This window comes from Dermochelys coriacea, chromosome 3 (genome assembly GCF_009764565.3).
Source record: "Dermochelys coriacea isolate rDerCor1 chromosome 3, rDerCor1.pri.v4, whole genome shotgun sequence".
Classification (NCBI taxonomy): domain Eukaryota; kingdom Metazoa; phylum Chordata; order Testudines; family Dermochelyidae; genus Dermochelys; species Dermochelys coriacea.
Window position 1 is genome coordinate 207,746,224 of NC_050070.1, and position 17,521 is coordinate 207,763,744.

At 46.2% G+C, this 17,521-nt stretch overlaps 1 protein-coding gene across 1 annotated transcript in view; it reads left to right on the plus strand.

The window, feature by feature from the left end:
- Positions 1–688: 688 nt before the first annotated feature.
- Positions 689–17,521, plus strand: part of LOC119853834 (two pore calcium channel protein 1-like) — a 32,366-nt gene continuing 15,533 nt past the window's right edge. Inside the window, exons 1-8 of the mRNA XM_038397342.2 lie at positions 689–830; positions 3,685–3,767; positions 8,967–9,081; positions 10,621–10,749; positions 11,219–11,335; positions 15,539–15,657; positions 15,940–16,041; positions 16,883–17,009. Coding sequence (XP_038253270.1) covers positions 792–830; positions 3,685–3,767; positions 8,967–9,081; positions 10,621–10,749; positions 11,219–11,335; positions 15,539–15,657; positions 15,940–16,041; positions 16,883–17,009 — 831 coding nt within the window. The 5' untranslated portion in view covers positions 689–791. The remainder of the gene's footprint in view (positions 831–3,684; positions 3,768–8,966; positions 9,082–10,620; positions 10,750–11,218; positions 11,336–15,538; positions 15,658–15,939; positions 16,042–16,882; positions 17,010–17,521) is intronic.

Genomic DNA, 17,521 nt, shown 5'->3' on the forward strand with positions numbered 1-17,521 from the left:
GATCGCCTGTCTGACCATGGCTGCCAGTGCCCCCCATCTGTCTGTCCAGCCGCCCCTAACAGGCCCGGGCTGGGCTCCTGGCAGTCCCTGGGTGGCCCTTGTATGTCTGTCTGGCCCTGGCTGACCTCCTCCCTCGGCTCTCCCCCATCTTTCTATCCCGTGTACCTGGCTGAACTTCCCTTTCCCTGTTTGTTGTCAGTCTGTCTGTGCCTTGTCTGTCTGTCCCTGTATGCAATCCCGCCCCCCCATCTGTCCGTCTCTGCCTGGCCAGAATCCCCTCCCCCCAGTCTGTCTGTCCATCCCTGCTCGGTTTCAGAGTAGCAGCCCTGTGAGTCTGTATCCGCAAAAAGAACAGGAGGACTTGTGGCACCTTAGAGACTACCACATTTATTAGAGCATAAGCTTCCTCGAGCTACAGATGTCTGCATCCGATGAAGTGGGCTGTAGCTGTAGCTCACGAAAGCTGATGCTCAAATAAATGTGTTCGTCTCTAAGGTGCCACAAGTCCTCCTGTTCTTTTTGCGTCCCTGCTCGGGCTCCCCCTTTCTGTCCGTCTGTCCCTGCCCGCAATCCCCTTCCCCAGTCTGTCTGTCTGTCTGTGCCTGGCCGGGCTCCCCCTTTCTGTCCGTCTGTCCCTGGCTGCCATTCCCCCCCCCCCCGTCCGTCTGTCTGTCCCGGCGGGGCTCGGAGCTGTTTCCGCTGCCCGGAGTCACGTGCGGGCGGGGTTAAAGCTCGCGGCGGGGCTCGCCGGGGCTGAAGCTCGCGGAGCCCTGAGCGGAGCCGGCCCGGCCATGTCCGCCGCAGCCCGGGACCCGCCGCTCGCGCAGGAGGTAACGGGGCGGGGGTGCCGGGTCCCCGCTGGGCTGGGCTGGGCTCCGCTCCGCGCACCCCTCCCTGGCTGCTGCCTTGCAAGCCGGTCCCTGGGCGCCAGGGTGGGCGCTGTGCCCGCTCCCTCCCTGGAGCCTTGATGGGCAAGTCTGCACCCCCCCCCCCCGCGTGCACGCTGGGCAGTAGGGAGGGGCTCTTTGGCTATAACTCCCCCCCCCCGCCCCTTTTCCCCTTTGCAGAACAAAGCTGGCAGTCTGCCCTTCACCCCCCTGGGGGCATTGCTCATTGCAAAGTGCCTGCCCTAAACTCTGGGCGAGGGGGCCACCTGCAGGGTGTGTCCGCTGGCCACGCTTCTCTGCTCGCCCTTGGCAAGAGGGGGAAGCCCTCTCTCTCTCTCTCTCTCTCCCCTTCAACCTCTCTCTAGGGAAGTCTGGAGTTGCAGAACTAGCCATGGTGTGTCAGGCTTTGGTTTGCGGAGGGAGAGGGGCCTCAGCAGCTCCAGCTGCTTTTGTAGCTGTATTCCCTGTTAAGAAATTGGATGGAGACCTCTGTGTAAGGAGGCAGTGTGGTCCAGTGGATAGAGCATGGGATTCAGTCAGGAGAGGGACCTGGATTATTTCCCTGGCTCTGCTACTAGCCCCCTAAAGAGAGGGGAAGAGATTTGGGTCAGTGGGTGGGGATGCTGTATCATTGTATTTTAAAAATCAGTTGCCCATGGGATTGTTTGAAGGTGATGGAGAAGATAAAGGCTCTTTCTACATGGCAAAATGTTTGGTCTTCTAACTGCATTTACTAGCTATGTTCTAAGCAACACCTGGTTACAGCACTTATTTCCTGAGCTTGAGAGAGCAGGGTTTTATTTCATAGGGAATGTCTACACTGCAGTCATGGGGTGTGATTGCAGCTTGTGTAGACATATACCTAAACTAGCTTTAATCTTGTGAGCTGGGCACTGATAGCAGTGAAGCCACAGTAGTATGGGTCTCAGCGTGCACTGTGCAAGACCTGGGGCTGTTGGTAATTATGCAGGCAGCTAGCTTATGCTTTACTGCTCCAGAACCTGAGCTACGTAATGTTCGCTTGGGTCTGTCTCCATGAGCTGCTGTTACGCCCATGATTGCGGTGTAGACATACCCATAGTGTAGCTGGTGTGTTGACGCGTCTACAGTCAATGCAATTCAGCATGTCCACCCAGCGGTGCTTTTTCTGATACCACTGTGTTAGCCTGTCTGTTTCTTCCCCCTGTGCAGCCGTGTTTGTATCGATGCATGCTGGGAAATTCTGTGCCACTATCGCATATTGTCTCAGTTGCCTCTCAAGAGGCAGCAGATGTGTGGGTGTTCTCCACACAGCACAGTGTCTTTTGGAATGGCCTTCTACCTAGGGATGACCTGGGAGACGGAGGAATGGCTAAGCCGTCTGAACAGATGTTGATTTGTGGTCCTGGCCACTCAGTGGAACAGGCTGAGAGCCAACTCATGGCCTGAGAGTTATGTTGCAGCCCTGGTCATGAGCAGAGTTGAAATACAGTCCAGAGACATGGTTAGAAACCATGTGTTCACCATACTCGTGTGTCTATATGTGGACATGAGCTGTGTGTAGTCAACCATGTTACAAACTGACTCGGGGGGGGGGGTGACCCAAAACACCAGTGGATTAAGAGAGCATAGAAACGAAGAGCAGGTGTCTGGGAGCAAAAAGGCTTCCTTTGGCACTGCTGCAGTTCTTCGTGAGATCCACTAGATGTCAACAGGTTCCTTTAAGCAGTTTCTTGAGAAGAAAGACCCTCAATAACTTCATTTTAATAGTTAAGCCATTAAACTACAGTACCCACAGTGTTCACCATTAAGTCCTGGTCAATACAGACTTGCAGGCGCAGCCAAAATTTCCTCTCATGCCCTCTGAACTAGAGAACCTGTTTTGTTGCTCCTCCATGCCACATTAACAAGGCGGATGACTAAATGCCTGGGTCAGCTGCCAAGTGCAAGCTGCCGACCTGACTCTTCCTTGTTTAAAGGTGACCCAGAATGCTGCTGAGCATTGGCTAAACAAACTCAGTATGGCGCTAACTACATCTCTGTGTTAAATACTTATACTGAACTCTTCTTTCTTTGAGAAGAGCATGATAAGCGTATCAGCCCCCCCCCCGTTCTGAGTTATTCATGGAATGACACAATTGACAGAAACTAAAGGGGATACTGTATTGTAAATAGTGTGTATATGGTACAAACGCAGTGAGATGGTGGGGTGATAATTTACACGTTTCCAGGAAACAGAATTCAGGTGTTTTGAAATCTAGCCTAGGATGGCAGGAATCCTAGGTAGCTCATCCCTTTGAGACCTCCACCTCCGCTTCCCCATCAAGAGTACTGCTAGGAATACAAGAGAGGGGAAAAAACAAACGGTATCCTCTCTGCAATGAGGAAATTAGCATAAGTGCTCTCTGCACACAGCACTTCCCCAGCAAAGTACTTTTAAAGTTAGTAGGCAGTTACTAACCACCAGGTGGCCTCACCTAAACCGCTCCTTGCATTGTATATTTCTAGCTATTTTAAATTTATTGTAAATAATCACACAACTTTGGGTTTCTCTTCCAGTATGAATAGGGTGAGGAGAAGGCTGTATGTTTGCTTGTGGTTTTATAAATTAGAATATATTTCAGAATCTGCATGTCATGAAGTCTCTTTGTAGCACAGTTATTCAGAGCACCATTTATATTCACCTAAATGGAATATCTCAAGGTAAAAAGATGCGTCCAAGGAAGCACTCTTTGGAATTGCCTCTTTAAAATGTAAGAGTTTCAAATTCTGACTAAATTAAACTGTGTCACATTCTCCCCACCCTGATCATCAACAGGACCTTCTCCTGGCAGCAGCTTATGTTTATGATGCTCAATATAACAGAAACATTCCGTTTGAAACCTCACCGCAAGCAGTCAGGTAAGGAAACACTCGAACATCCAGTACAACAATATTCTATGTGAAGAATTAAAATATTTAACTGGGAAACATTTTCACTTAATTGGGGCAAGGGGGACACTTGATACAAAGGAAATTTGGATTTAAATCAAGTTAATTTATTCACTAAAGCTCATCTCCCACAAATGTTTATGCACATGCTTAATCTAGCAACAAAGAATGTAGGCCATGCTTATGTGATGGGGGGGGGGGACACCATATCATTGAGATGTTGAGAACAAAATTAATCAAGGAACCAAAGGACAGGAAAAGAAGAAATTCTTGAATTGCTTGTACATCAATGCTAGCAGCCTGGGTAAACAAGGTGAATTGGAATTGCTCATTTATATGCATAAATTCGATCTAGTTGGTATTATTGAAACCTGGTGGGATGATTTGCATGATTGGAATGTTAAAATCAATGGTTATAACATATTGAGGAAGGATCAAGTTGGCAGACAGGATGGGGAAGTGGCAATCTACATCAAAAATGGCATTACCTGTTTCTGGGTAACTGATAACTCAGAAGAAAATTATCTTTGTTCCATAAACATTAATGTCTGAACAGATAAAGCACATGATAGAGTACTCATTGGTGTCTGCTACAGACCACCAAATCACACTAGGGAACAGGGTGACCAACTCCTTATGCACTTATCTAGAACGTGTGTGTGTCGGTGGGGGGCGGGAAGGACCTGCATGATCCTGGGGCACTTCAGTTTGAGTGACATGTGCTGGAGGTTCATGCTGCCCACACTAAAACATCCTTGCAATTTCTAAACATAGTAGATGGCAATTTCCTAACTCAAAAAGTGTTCCAGAGTAGCAGCCATGTTAGTCTGTATTCGCAAAAAGAAAAGGAGTACTTGTGGCACCTTAGAGACTAACAAATTTATTAGAGCATAAGCTTTCGTGAGGTACAGCTCACTTCATCGGATGCATTTCGATGAAGTGAGCTGTAGCTCACAAAAGCTTATGCTCTACTAAATTCGTTAGTCAAAAAGTGTTGTAGCCAATGTAGGACGAGGTCTAATGTAGAATTCCCCTAACGGATAAAGAGCAATTGATCACACAACTAAAAAATTAATGGCGGTTTAGGTACAAGTGATCATAACTCTTCACATTAGTCCAGACCAGTAACATATACACACAATCAACATGGGTTTATAAAACATATATTTATGAGATCAATAGATAAAGGTAATAGTGTTTGTAATAGAAGTCTATAAGGTGTTTGACATGGTACCACTTGACATTAGATTATAAAACTGATAGATCTCAAAATGTGATTGTAAATAGACAATCCCCATCAAGTGGCTGTGGTTTCATTGCAGCCCGGCAGGGATCTGTTCTTGGTCCTACCATATTTAATGTTTTTATTAATGACCTGGAAGGAAAAACTAAAATAATCACTGATAAAGGTTGCAGATGACTCCAAAATTTAGGAAGTATTAAATAATGAAGACAACAGGTCATTGATTCAGAACGATCTGGATTGCTTGGTAAACTGGCTGTAAGCAAGCACTATGCATTTTAATACAGCTAAATGTAAATGTCTACATCTAGGAATAAAGAATGGGGGGCCTCCATTCTGGAAGCAGTGACTCTGACAAAGATTTTGGTGTCATGTTGGATAATCAGCCAAACATGAGCTCTGTGTGACTCTGTGGAGAAAAGGACTCGTATGATCCTTGGATGCGTAAACCGGAAAATCTCAAGTTGGAGTAGAGAGGTTGTTTACTTGATAGTAAAATATGGATCGGTAACTGTTGGCAGGCATGCAGCCTTCCCCGTATCTTGTTCCTGGAGGGATCCAGTGTTACCAGCCCAACAATAGTGCAGGGAGCCCTCTGCAGCTTGGCTGTCAGGGACCCACACTCACTCTTGTGACAGCGGGGCTGTATAGGGCTCCCTGCAGGCACAAGGCGTGGGGAAGTCTGGAGGCCTGGCCTGGTGGAGCAGACAATGCCAGCCAGGGCCATGAGGAGGAGGATGCTGAGCCCGAGGCTGTGGGGGAGGCCACTGTGCTGCTGTAATGCTTCTGCCTTGGGATGGAACTGGGAGCTCATTCTCCTTCTTGTGGCCCTTGCCATGGGGAGGCGTCTCTGCTCCACCAGGCCAGGACTGCAGCATCCCTTGCGCTCGGGTGTTTTGGGCCCCTTGACTGTGCTGGGAGCCCCCTGCAGCCCCCCTGTCTGTGCTGTATGAACCCTTATCTCTGCCTTAACTTCCAGCAACTGCAAAAATAGTTAAAAATTGGTGGGTGGGGGGAAGACATCTTAAATAAAATTATCTTAATTGTCAAAATTAGGAAAAAAAAAAAATTGAATTCTGCCAAGTCTATTTGCAGTGTAGAAAGACAAACTCTTCCCAGAGAGCGTGTTCTTTCCCTCTCTTTCTTTCTAACCTTCGTAATGTAAAGTCTTGGGTTTTTGTTTTTTTTTCCCCTCCCTCCTTCAAGGTTCCTTCCCCACTCTGAACTCTAGAGTACAGATGTGGGGACCTGCATGAAAACCTCCTAAGCTTACTTTTACCAGCTTAGGTTAAAACTTCCCCAAGGTACAAACTATTTTACCTTTGGCCCTTGGACTTCCACTGCCACCACCAAACATCTGGGTTTATTTTTGAGAAAGCGTTGTTTGGAAATGTCTTTTTCCCCCCCAAAATCCTCACCAAAACCTTGCACCCCCCTGCCTGGGGAAGGCTTGATAAGAATCCTCACCAATTTGCGTGAGTGACCACAGACCCAAACCCTTGGATCTTAAGAACAATGAAAAAACATTCAGTTTCTTACAAGAAGAATTTTAATATAAGAAAAGGTAAAAAGAATCACCTCTGTAAAATCAAGATGGTAAATACCTTACAGGGTAATTAGATTCAAAACATAGAGAATCCCTCTAGGCAAAACCTTAAGTTACAAAAAGACACACAGACAAGAATATTCATTCTATTCAGCACAGTCTAATTTCTCAGCCATTTAAAGAAATCAGAATCTAACGCATCTCTAGCTACATTACTTACTAAGTTCTAAGATTTCATTCCTGTTCTGTCCCCGGCAAAAGCATCACACAGACAGAGAACCAGCATGGAACAGCAGTGTCTTGCTACCATGAAAGAATAGCTGCTTGTTTCCCAGCCCCTCCAGCAAATGGGAGGGGATGTTGACACATTCGGGAGTCTTTCCTCTCAGCTGTATGATTGTTCATCAAACCACTTTTAACCAAAACAAAAATCTGCACTTTATCCTTAAGCAACGAGCCCTTTTATTAAAGGTGAACATAATTGTTGAGCGTATGAATTGTTTTCTTAAGATTAAAGCATTTCCAAGCTTTAAGAGAAAGTGACTAATACAAAAGGAAGAGACTACAGAAGACTAGAGGCTGTACGGGCAGAGTTACAGTGGAGATGCATGTTGATACGACAGCCCTTCCCCATCCTTTTTTTTTTTAATTTTATTTTTAACCTCAATCAGTTCATCCCATTTGGCTCATCTTCCCTCAAACAGCTTAGCGCTTGTATTAAAACACCCACACATTCTAGTCCCTTAGTTCTCTTATTCTGGCCAACCATGTTTCTATAGGTGATATTTATGTGGTGGTGGGGTGTGGGTGGATGGGTTGGTTGGCTGTTTTTTATTTGTTTTATGGCCATAATCATTAAATATGTTTTGAAGGTTTCAGTTACAAATTCAGAACCAGTATCTGTCCTCCTGGGTGCCATTTTACTGAGTGGTTCTTCCTACCCTTCTCCCTTTCCCAGCTAAAAGAAGGCAAGTGTAGCACTTTGTATCAATGGAAAATATTATAGAACCTTTGTATCTTAAACAACAGTGACAGATGCACAGAGTACTGTTGTACTTTCTATTTTAACACATTCATGGTTTAAAAAAACTTATTCATCCTTACAAAAGCACCATTTGACTTTCAAAGACCCCTATGAAAGCTAGAATGTCACACTAATAAATATAATCTTCTAGCTCCAGGGGTAAAGTGTGCAGCCGAAAGTTATGGAACAGTGGGAGCGTGCTCCATAATGAAGGTGGAGTTTTGTATTGCATGCTCATTCTTGGTTTTCTGCCTCTTCCCCACCCACACTTTTCACAAAAGAAACCAATATCACATCCCAGGGGAGAAATGTTATGGAAAATCTGGAGAAAAGGAATTTTAAAGGTAGCATTCACCAAAAAATCCTTAGTGATGGGGCGGAACCTTCCTAATGCTTTTTAGCTCAAATATCTTCAAAATGGCTTTGCCTTCAAACTCCCAGCTTGTTCTGTTTTTGAGTCTGACCATGCTGAGAAGTGACTCTAAAATGTTTGGTCAGGGTTGGTTGAGGTATTACTTGGATATCTGACTTAAAGACTGACTCGGGGGTCTGGGCATGTCTGCTCAGGCAGCTAGCCCAAGCTGCTCCCCATGCTACCCTGGGGTACGCTGCTACTTTTAACACACTAGCTGGACCACAGGTAGTGTGCATCTGTCTTCCTGAGCTGGGAAGTATGCTGTCTGCTCCAGTGGTGACATATCTTAAGGGGAAGGGCTAGTTATAAAGAAGAGGCAACTTTACCAAGTTTATTTGTGTTAACATTTTATTATGAACTGAATTGAAGAATACAGGTTCCGAGTCTTACCAGTCATCTGAACAGTTAGGAAATTTCCAATATGCACAAGAACTTGGCTCACTAAGGAAAGTGTTTTATACGGGAACGATTCTTACAAAATCTTGGCAAATAGCTGGTCCCCCTGAGTCTTTCTGGCGCCTTGCAAGATGGAATGGGTTACCTAGGGAGATGGTGGAATGTCCATCCTTAAAGGTTTTTAAGGCCCAGCTTGACAAAGCCCTGGCTGGGATGATTCAGTTGGGGTTGGCCCTGCTTTGAGCAGGGGGTTGGACTAGATGACCTCCTGAGGTCTCTTCCAACCCTAATCTTCTATGATGCTATGCAGGTTGTATGTGTTCCAGTAGTCTCTGTGTCAGAGGTGGGTCGTATGTGGCCTACGGGCCACAGGTTGCCCATCACTGCTTTGGGTGGTCACAGGCCACCATTGTGTACTGTTGGAAATCATAACCTACTTCTGTTGGATTGAAAGGGCTTGTATTCTTCTCACTGCTATGAATATGCTGTATCAATACACATGTACTAGTGCCCTAATTTGTAATATCTATGGTTTGCCTCTCCAGACTTTACTATCTCTATAACCATTGGACTATGCAAGCAGCCACCTACTTCTTTATCTTTGTAGACCTTTTCCTTGCTGTGTTTGAAGATCCTGCTGTGTACCCACTCCCTTTCTTGGTAAGCATTTGGGTAAAAGGGAGCAATAGCTTTGTCATGTTGATGGATGGAGAAAGCTCATGTCTTGTATAAAGGAATATTATAGAGCATACTGGAGTATTTCTCTGCTTGCATTCAGTAGAGGAGGCTGCTGGATTTTTTTTTTTTTCTAGTAATATCAGTGATCTCTGGTACTGCTGAATTAATCTGATCTACAGAACTCTGTGGGAGCATAGCAAATATAATTCTATGCAAACAAGGAATGGCTTTCCCATCGATGTGTGCAAGCCCTATTAGCGGTGATGAGTGCTGGGCATCCATCAGCAGTACCACGGAGTGCCCCTCTGCTCCACCACCAGGTTCAAAACATTGTTGGCTCACTTTACGCATTCTCTCCTTTCTTCCATACTGCCCCTCTGCACAGCACATCTTCCTGAGCTGGTTGCAAGGCCACTAACCTCACCTCCTGCAAACTCTTCAAGAAAGTGGCCAGTGAAGACACTTAACTATTTTATTCCTTATTTTAAACAAATGTCTGTCTTCCCTCACACTGTGTGCCTAGACCTTTTGGAGTAACTAGTCTTCTATTAAAACTGGCTCAACACCCTTTCTGCAGTCTCGTCACGTCCAAGGTTGGCTTGTGGCAGGGATTATGTTTCGAGCTGCTTAGCGCACCATTAAGATGATTGTTTAATGTTGACTTCTGCTCGGGGGTTCTTGTGTATACATAAGGGAGGGCAGCGTAGCCTAAGGGACAGAGCAATTAGACTGGGACTTCAGAGACCTGGATTCTGTCCCAGTTTGGCCATTGTCAGGGGACTTGGGGAAAATCACTTCACCTCTCTGCAAACTGGGGATAATGATACTGGCCTCCTCTATAAGGTGTTTTGAGATCTAGGGATGAAAAGGTCTCTACAAGAGCTAGGGGTACTATTTCCAGAATAGACTTTGATACCAGTGCAGTATGGTTTACCTTGACAGACATCCATCCCAAATTCAGCATACATGAAAATCTACTAACGGTGAGACAGTTCAAAAAATAGCTCAATCATCAGCAAATTCCCAGTGGAAAACCAATCTGACATGTCCTCCTTTCTGTGTTTCCTGTGACTCCATCTTCCCTCAGGTTTCAGAGTAGCAGCCGTGTTAGTCTGTATTCACAAAAAGAAAAGGAGTACTTGTGGCACCTTAGAGACAAACACATTTATTTGAGCATAAGCTTTCATGAACTACAGCTCACTTCATCGGATGCTAACGAAGCTTATGCTCAAATCAATGTGTTAGTCTCTAAGGTGCCACAAACGCATTTATTTGAGCATAAGCTTTCATGAGCATCCAGTGAAGTGAGCTGTAGCTCACAAAAGCTTATGCTTAAATCAATTTGTTAGTCTCTAAGGTGACACAAGTACTCCTTTTCTTTTCGCCTTCCCTCAGGCTCACTGTCTGAACCTGTCTGGTGGCAGATAGAGAGTAACGTAGCTAGGGAGAAGATATTGGGGCAGCCTAGAAATACGGTCTTTAAGCCAAAACAACCCCACTTTGTTTGTCCTCCCTTTGCAGGCCACTTCCCTGGTCGAGGTATTGTGCCTTTTGGTGTTCTTCGGGCGACTGGTGCATTTTGCCAAAGTCACCCCTCGCAATGTGTTTTGGAAGGATACAAAGAATATCTGCATCATGATAGCGATATTGGTGAGTTGCAACTGTGGTCGCTGATGTGAAGGAATTAGGTGTGCGAAGCTAGATCATCTGTAGGCTTTTTTCCTACTTCCATTTTTATTGTGACAAGGATTGTGTGAAATGATGAAGCTGGTTGATAGCCAGGTCAACAAACAGCCTGTTGTATGTTCTTCCCATTTGTACAGCTCCAATGTGTCCCCCTCTTCTCTTAATAGATCAGTGTCAGAGCATGACTTGCAACAGAGGCATAGTTTCTGAAATTCTGTTTAAATGTGGCAAGTGCAATTTTTTTAATTATATGTGCATTGTCAGTCTTGATGTCATAACATGGTCTAATCTACTGAAACTTCCATCTCCTGTGGGAGATAACACTACCCTGTGAAACTGTCCTCTTTTAATTGTCAAATAATAGGTCCATGTGTTATAATGAGTGGTAGACCAAACCCTTTCCTGTGATTTGTTCCTGCTCTTTCTTCCACAGGTGACCTTAATTGACCTGATTATCTTTGGGGCACTTAAAATCTCGAACATAAACAGCATTAGATGGTCAAGGTTTCTGAGACCCATTTTCTTAATAAACTTTGCAGAAAGTCGCCAGGTAAGCAACACTTGGTCATGGGGGAGGGATAGCTCAGTGGTTTGAGCAATGGCTTGCTAAACCCAGGGTTGTGAGTTCAATCCTTGAGGGGGCCATCTAGGGATCTGGGGCAAAAATTGGGGATTGGTCCTGCTTTGAGCAGGGGGTTGGACTAGATGATCTCCTGAGGTCCCTTCCAACCCTGATATTCTATGATTCTATGATTCTATGATCACATGAATGTGTTGGGTGCTGGTGGTTATCTAGGAGTAAGAGCATTTGACATAGTAAGATTACCTTCTGTAGAAGGTAGCACTTATGGCTCTATTTTCTTACCGTGTCTGCTAGGGCCCTCTTCTTTGAAGATACCCTTGTGGTTGGTCAGCGTGAGCAGTGTTGGGTGTGTGCAAACACAGCCGTCTTCCCCTACGGTGTGAATCCAAAATGCTTCTAGAGCTTCATTATCCCTGACAGTTGAGCTCTTGGTGCCTGGCTGTGGCAGAGCAGAGGGAGTGTGACAGGGAACTCTTGTGTTCTGGGCTGTGATAGAGGGAGCATAGGGTGCGTATCAGCAGGGTTTCTCTCCTACACTGAGTGAAGATCTCTCATCGACAGCCAGGCGAGAAGAAAGTGACTCCTGCGGGCAGTGGTTCCATGCCTTGGGAATGGTGGGGGGAAAAAATGGGGAATTGCAAGTAGCTTCAAATATGAGCCTCCATTTCCTCCTCTATTAGCAGTAGGGAAAATCCTTCCCCGCACATGAAGAGCGAGAGTTCCTTCTACCTATGCAGTGACCTAACTAATCATTGCCGGCTCTGGGAACAGGATTGAAAAGCTTCCAGCTGGAAGCTGAATCCTTGCATGGTCCCAAGTTCTTTGGGGTCAATTCATTTTGGATTCTTAATTTGTTTGTATCCTAATTATTCTTCCCTTATCCTGCTTCTGTTGCCTGCTCTGCTCACTTGTCAAAAATTACTTGTTTCTAGAACACTTTTAGGTGAACGAGAGCACAGCTGTGCTAATTACACTGTCACCTAAACCACATATGCTGCCCAGACTTGGCTCATTCCCTCCTGTGTCATGAACAGCATTGGAGGCAATGATCCAGTCTATCTTGGCCCTTGCTTGAAAATCAAGGCACTGCCTTTGCTGTGGGGAGAAAGCAGATTCTAAAGATGAGAGCATGGGACTGGCAGCCTGGAGTTACAGGTTCTAATCCCAGTTCTGCCTCTGAGTTACCATGTGATCTCAGATTGTCTGTGGCTGTGAGAATATGGATGCTACCTACCTTGTAGGGATTTGGAGGGTTAGCTAAGATTTGTTAAAAGCATTTGAACTCTGACAGTGCTCCAAGGTACAAAGGGATGAGTGTGTATTTGGTGTAGGGGCAATTATCATTCTGCTGTGCTAGGTGAAGGGGTTGGGACATGACTGATTTAACCCTTAGGCTGCCATTGATGCAGCTGGTGGACACCAGGTGTGGCCAGAAGATGGCACATCTCTTCCTCTTCAGGCAGTGCAGGTGGATTGCTTCTGGAGAGCAGCACAGAATCCATGCTGTCTGTGGAGGGCTGTCCATGTGGCAATGACTAACGTGGAAGAAGTGGCTTTAGAGACTGGATGGGCAGCACTGTAGCCCCAGTGGTGAGCCACATGTGAATAGCAGGGCCGGGGGAGCTAGCCTCTTAAAACTTGGCCTGGTCTTGAACTGTGCCCATCACCGTGGTATCTGAGCACTCTCTAACCAGCAAAATAGCAGATGAGATTATTTCTGCCAATGTGCGCATAGCATTGAATTTCCAACTGTACATACAAAACGATGGGGTCTAAATTAGCTGCTATCACGAAGAAAGATCTTGGAGTCATTGTGGACAAGTCTCTGAAAGCATCTGTTAATAGGCTGCAGCAGCCGCCAAAAAAAGCTAACAATGTTGCGAGCCCTTAGAAAAGGGATGGAGAGCAAGAGACAAATATCATCATGCCACTATACAAGTTCATGGTACACCCATATTTTGAATACTTCCTGCAGTTCTGGTTGCCCCATATATTAAAAAAAAAAATGGAATTAGAAAAGGTGCAGAGAAGAGCAACAAAACTGATGAGGGGGATGGAACAGCTTCCACACGAGGAGAGGTTAAATAGACTGGGACTGCTCAGCTTAGAAAAGAGACGACTGCGGGAGGATGTCCTAGAGGTCTATAAAATCATGAGGTGTGTGGAGAAAGTGAGTAGGGAAGTGATATTTACCCCTTCAAATAACACATGAACCAGGAGCCACCCAATAAAATGTATTTAGCAGGTTTGAAAGAAACACAAGGAAGTACTTCTTCAATCAGCACACAGTCAACTTGTGGAACTCACTGCCAGGAGATATTGTGAAGGCCAAAAGTATAACGGGTTAAAAAAAGAACTAGATCCATCAATGACTATTAGCCTAGATGATCAGGGACACAACCCTACACTTTGGGTGTCCCTAAACCTCTGACTGCCAGAAGCTGGGACTGGGTGACAGGATGTATCACATGATGATTGCCCTGTTCTGTTCATTCCCTCTGAAGCACTTGGCACTGGCCACTGTCAGAAGTCAGGCTAGGCCACATGCATTATTGGTCTGACTCGGCAATGTTCTTATGACTTAACATCTGTCTTGTGTGGTCCCATCTTCATTCCTCTCTTCCTAAAGGGAAATCTCCATGGGGTGTTTTTTTTGTTTTTTTTGTGTGTAATCTTTCATCCCTCGTCCTCTGACTTGGAACACAGCTCAGTTCAGCTGTGGGTTATGAAGTGGCCTACACATGGTTCAAACATGACTGCTTAATGTTGAACAACACTTTCTCTGCCTGCCAGGAGACTGTTGGATGAGAGGATGACTTGCTTTATCAGCATGGCGTATTTAGTGTCTTGGAGCAGGCTTAAGCTTTGTCTACACTAGCACGTTTGTCGGTCAGGGAAGTGGGGGGAGGGGAATGTAAGTTTCACTGACAAAAGCACCGGTGTGGACCACGCTATGTTGGCAGGAGACGCTCTCCCGCCAACACAGCTACTACTGCTTATTGGGGGTAATTTAATTATGTTGATGGGGGAGCTCTCTCCCGTGGCGTGGAGCAGCTACATGGGAGACCTTACAGTGACGCAGCTGTGCTGCTGTAAGACTTGTAGTGTAGACCTAGCCTTAGACACTTGTCTGTGCCATGACACCAGCTTCTGGGTAAAAAAGCTTTTCTAAGCAGTTGTACGGAGCAGTGACTTGCATGAGAATGATGGTCATGGTTGATGCAGTCCAAGACCTTCTGGTGACCGGCTGAGTCTGGCAGTGTTTGTTCTACTTCAAAGATTGAATTGTGCATGGGAACACCTTCAGGCTGGTGTGAGATGAGAATCTTTGCTTGCTTCCCCTTTTCAACAGTGTGTCTCTGCTGTACATGGGTAGGGACTCCTCTTCTGCCTCTTGGGGATGGGGGAGGAAGGCCCTGGTATTTTCCAGGCTCTGCCTACGTGAGATGCCATTCAGATGGCCAACAAGCCCATGGAACCCAGAGAAGACTCCTCCATGGCAGTGCTCGTCTAGACCAAGTGTGAAGTCATGTCTAACACTGTTAGTTGAAATGTGTTGTCCTGTCCCCCCCTCCCCCCACCACCCCAATTTTCCGTGATGAGGCATTTTCCTGGTGGAACATACCCTTATAGCAGACTGTGCAGATCTTCCTAGGATGATTGCCCCCCTCCTTCCTTACGCACTTCAATACACCATAAAATGGCTAACAATATTGTTAATTAAATCATTGTCGTGAAACATCCGGGGCATTACCCCACTGAAACGAGGCATTGGGGCCCTCTCAAAGCTATCATCTCAGGCTGCCTGCAGACTCGGGCAGATTTTGTTGCACTAGCTTTCGCTTGGTTCATCTTTGGACGCTAGAAGGTTTTCTTTGCAAACATAAGGGCTAGAGACTTAATTTTGACATTCTGGGGACCAAGATGGCATCCTCCAAAAACTAAGTACCAGGCAGCCAACCTGGCTTGACCTGACCCAGCTTGGGCACTAGAGGAACAGGTGGTGTAAAGTCGCGGAGTGGAGTTTGCTGTTGATTGGTGGCTAGATCAGTTTCTCTCAATGGAAAGAACTCCTGAGTCCTGCTTTGCCTGATCATGGGGGAGCTACAAACTCCGGTGTGAAAGCTGGTGCAGTTTGGTTTTTAAACGCTCCCTGTTCTGCCTTGGCAGATCCGGAGGGTGTTCCGCAGTATACGAAACACACTGCCAGAGATCACGTACGTCTTCCTGCTCTTCATGTTCAGCGTCCTCATGTTCTCCCTCATGGCTCTGAAGCTGTTCGGTGACAGGTGAGGGCACTTTCCACTCTGGAGTTCCTCATGTGGGTTTCAAGCTTTGGATCCGAGGGACTCTGCCAGCTCCAAATCCTGCAGATGAGGTAGTATGGCTGGGGTTCCAGAACTGCTGAGCAAACATGACGACTGTTTTATCATCTGTGGGTACTGGGGACTCCAAAAAATAAGGCCATAGGGGATCTGACTGCAGTGTCGACTGCTCTACTGATGCCCTGCAGTAGCTATGTCAGTGATTTGGTATCTGTGTGTAATTTCATGGTGCCTCTTCCTCTTCAGGAATCTCCGGACAGTGGAAGGATCTCCATATTTTACAAACTACCTAGAAATCGTATTTGATCTGTATGTGCTGGTGACGACAGCCAACAGCCCTGACGTCATGTACGTACCCTGCTCTCCAAATACCAGGCTATCTAGGTGCACGACGGTATCTCTGGGTGGCGGAGAAGCACTGCATAGCACATAGAACTGGAGCAGCAGTCTAGGGCCCGATTCAGAGCTCGCTACAATAGAAGGAAAGACGCGCTGAATCTGTCACCATATTTGACATAAAAGGATCTCTGTTTTCTGGGTCTTTAAATCACAGATGATAAAATCTAGGAAATCAGGAAGGCTCAAACAGCACAGTACTTCTAATAGCCTTGGGTGGACTCTGCATGTGGGGAGGTGGGAGCATTTAGCCTTGTCCTGATGGTGAGTGGCTTGACTTGCTCCTCACCCTGTACTGCAGTGGGGACTATCCCCACCTCCAGGCAGCACCCAAACCCTGATGACAGTTTTGTGGCTTTTTAGCCTTTAATTCAGCATTGCGTTTACCAGTGAAAGTATATCTCTCTTCCCTCCTCCACACCAGCACCTGCATCCATTGTACAATAGCCTTGGGACCAAGAGAGCTGGGGAGGATTGCAGCATGGGGTGTCCTCTGCTTTCCCTGGAAGGGCCAAATTCTACACTCCCCTTCCCATCCACCTCATTAGCAATTGCAAATGAGCACCCATGGGAAGAATTCTGGCTCAAAGAACATGCTGTCTGTGATTTCTTATGGAGCAATTGACTTGTTGAATTTCAGACTGACCTGCTCCAACGCTGCATTCAGGCTTATGCCTAGAAGGTGCGATGTATCCTGAGACAGCATTTTGGAAGCTGTCCCAGAGGTTTTATTGCTCTATATGAATCCCTGCTTTCACTGTAGAATGACTAAAGCCACTCTCTCCCCGTCTAGGATGCCAGCCTTTGACTTCAGTTGGTGGTATTCCCTGTTCTTCATAACCTATGTAGTAATCAACACCTACCTCTTCATGTCTGTCTTCCTGGCTGTGGTGTACAATAATTACAGGAAACATTTAAAGGTAAAGTGTGTGGGGAAGAGTATCTCCTGAACTGGGCACAGCAATAACACGACTATACCTGTCACTGCATGGAGTGTTCTGCTTTAACAACATCTGTTTCCTCTTCCGCCCTCTGAATCTCAAGTGTTTGTGAATCCAGTGCAGAGTCAGTCTCCCAATGCTAGGCTACTAAATCAGTGGGACGGTGGGTTTTTTTTTTTTTTTTGGTTGCTAGAAAATGTCCAGTGGGGTTTTGGTTATCCAGTTCAGAGCCCTTCTTATGGTACAGCTGTAAGTAGCTGGCATTACGGCAAATCTCCGGTTACAGCCTGGTACTGGAGTTGTATTGCAACGTTGTTCAGTGCGGGGGGGGGGGGGCAGAAAGAGGGGAGAGACCCACAGAGCATCTGCGAGGAAAAGATCCTCAAGGCAACGTCCTGCAGCCAGCCACTCCTCCTTTCCAGGGGACAATACGATTAATCGGCTGCTGATTCTGAACCATCCTTTTAGAGCCATTTAATGAAGTTTCCATA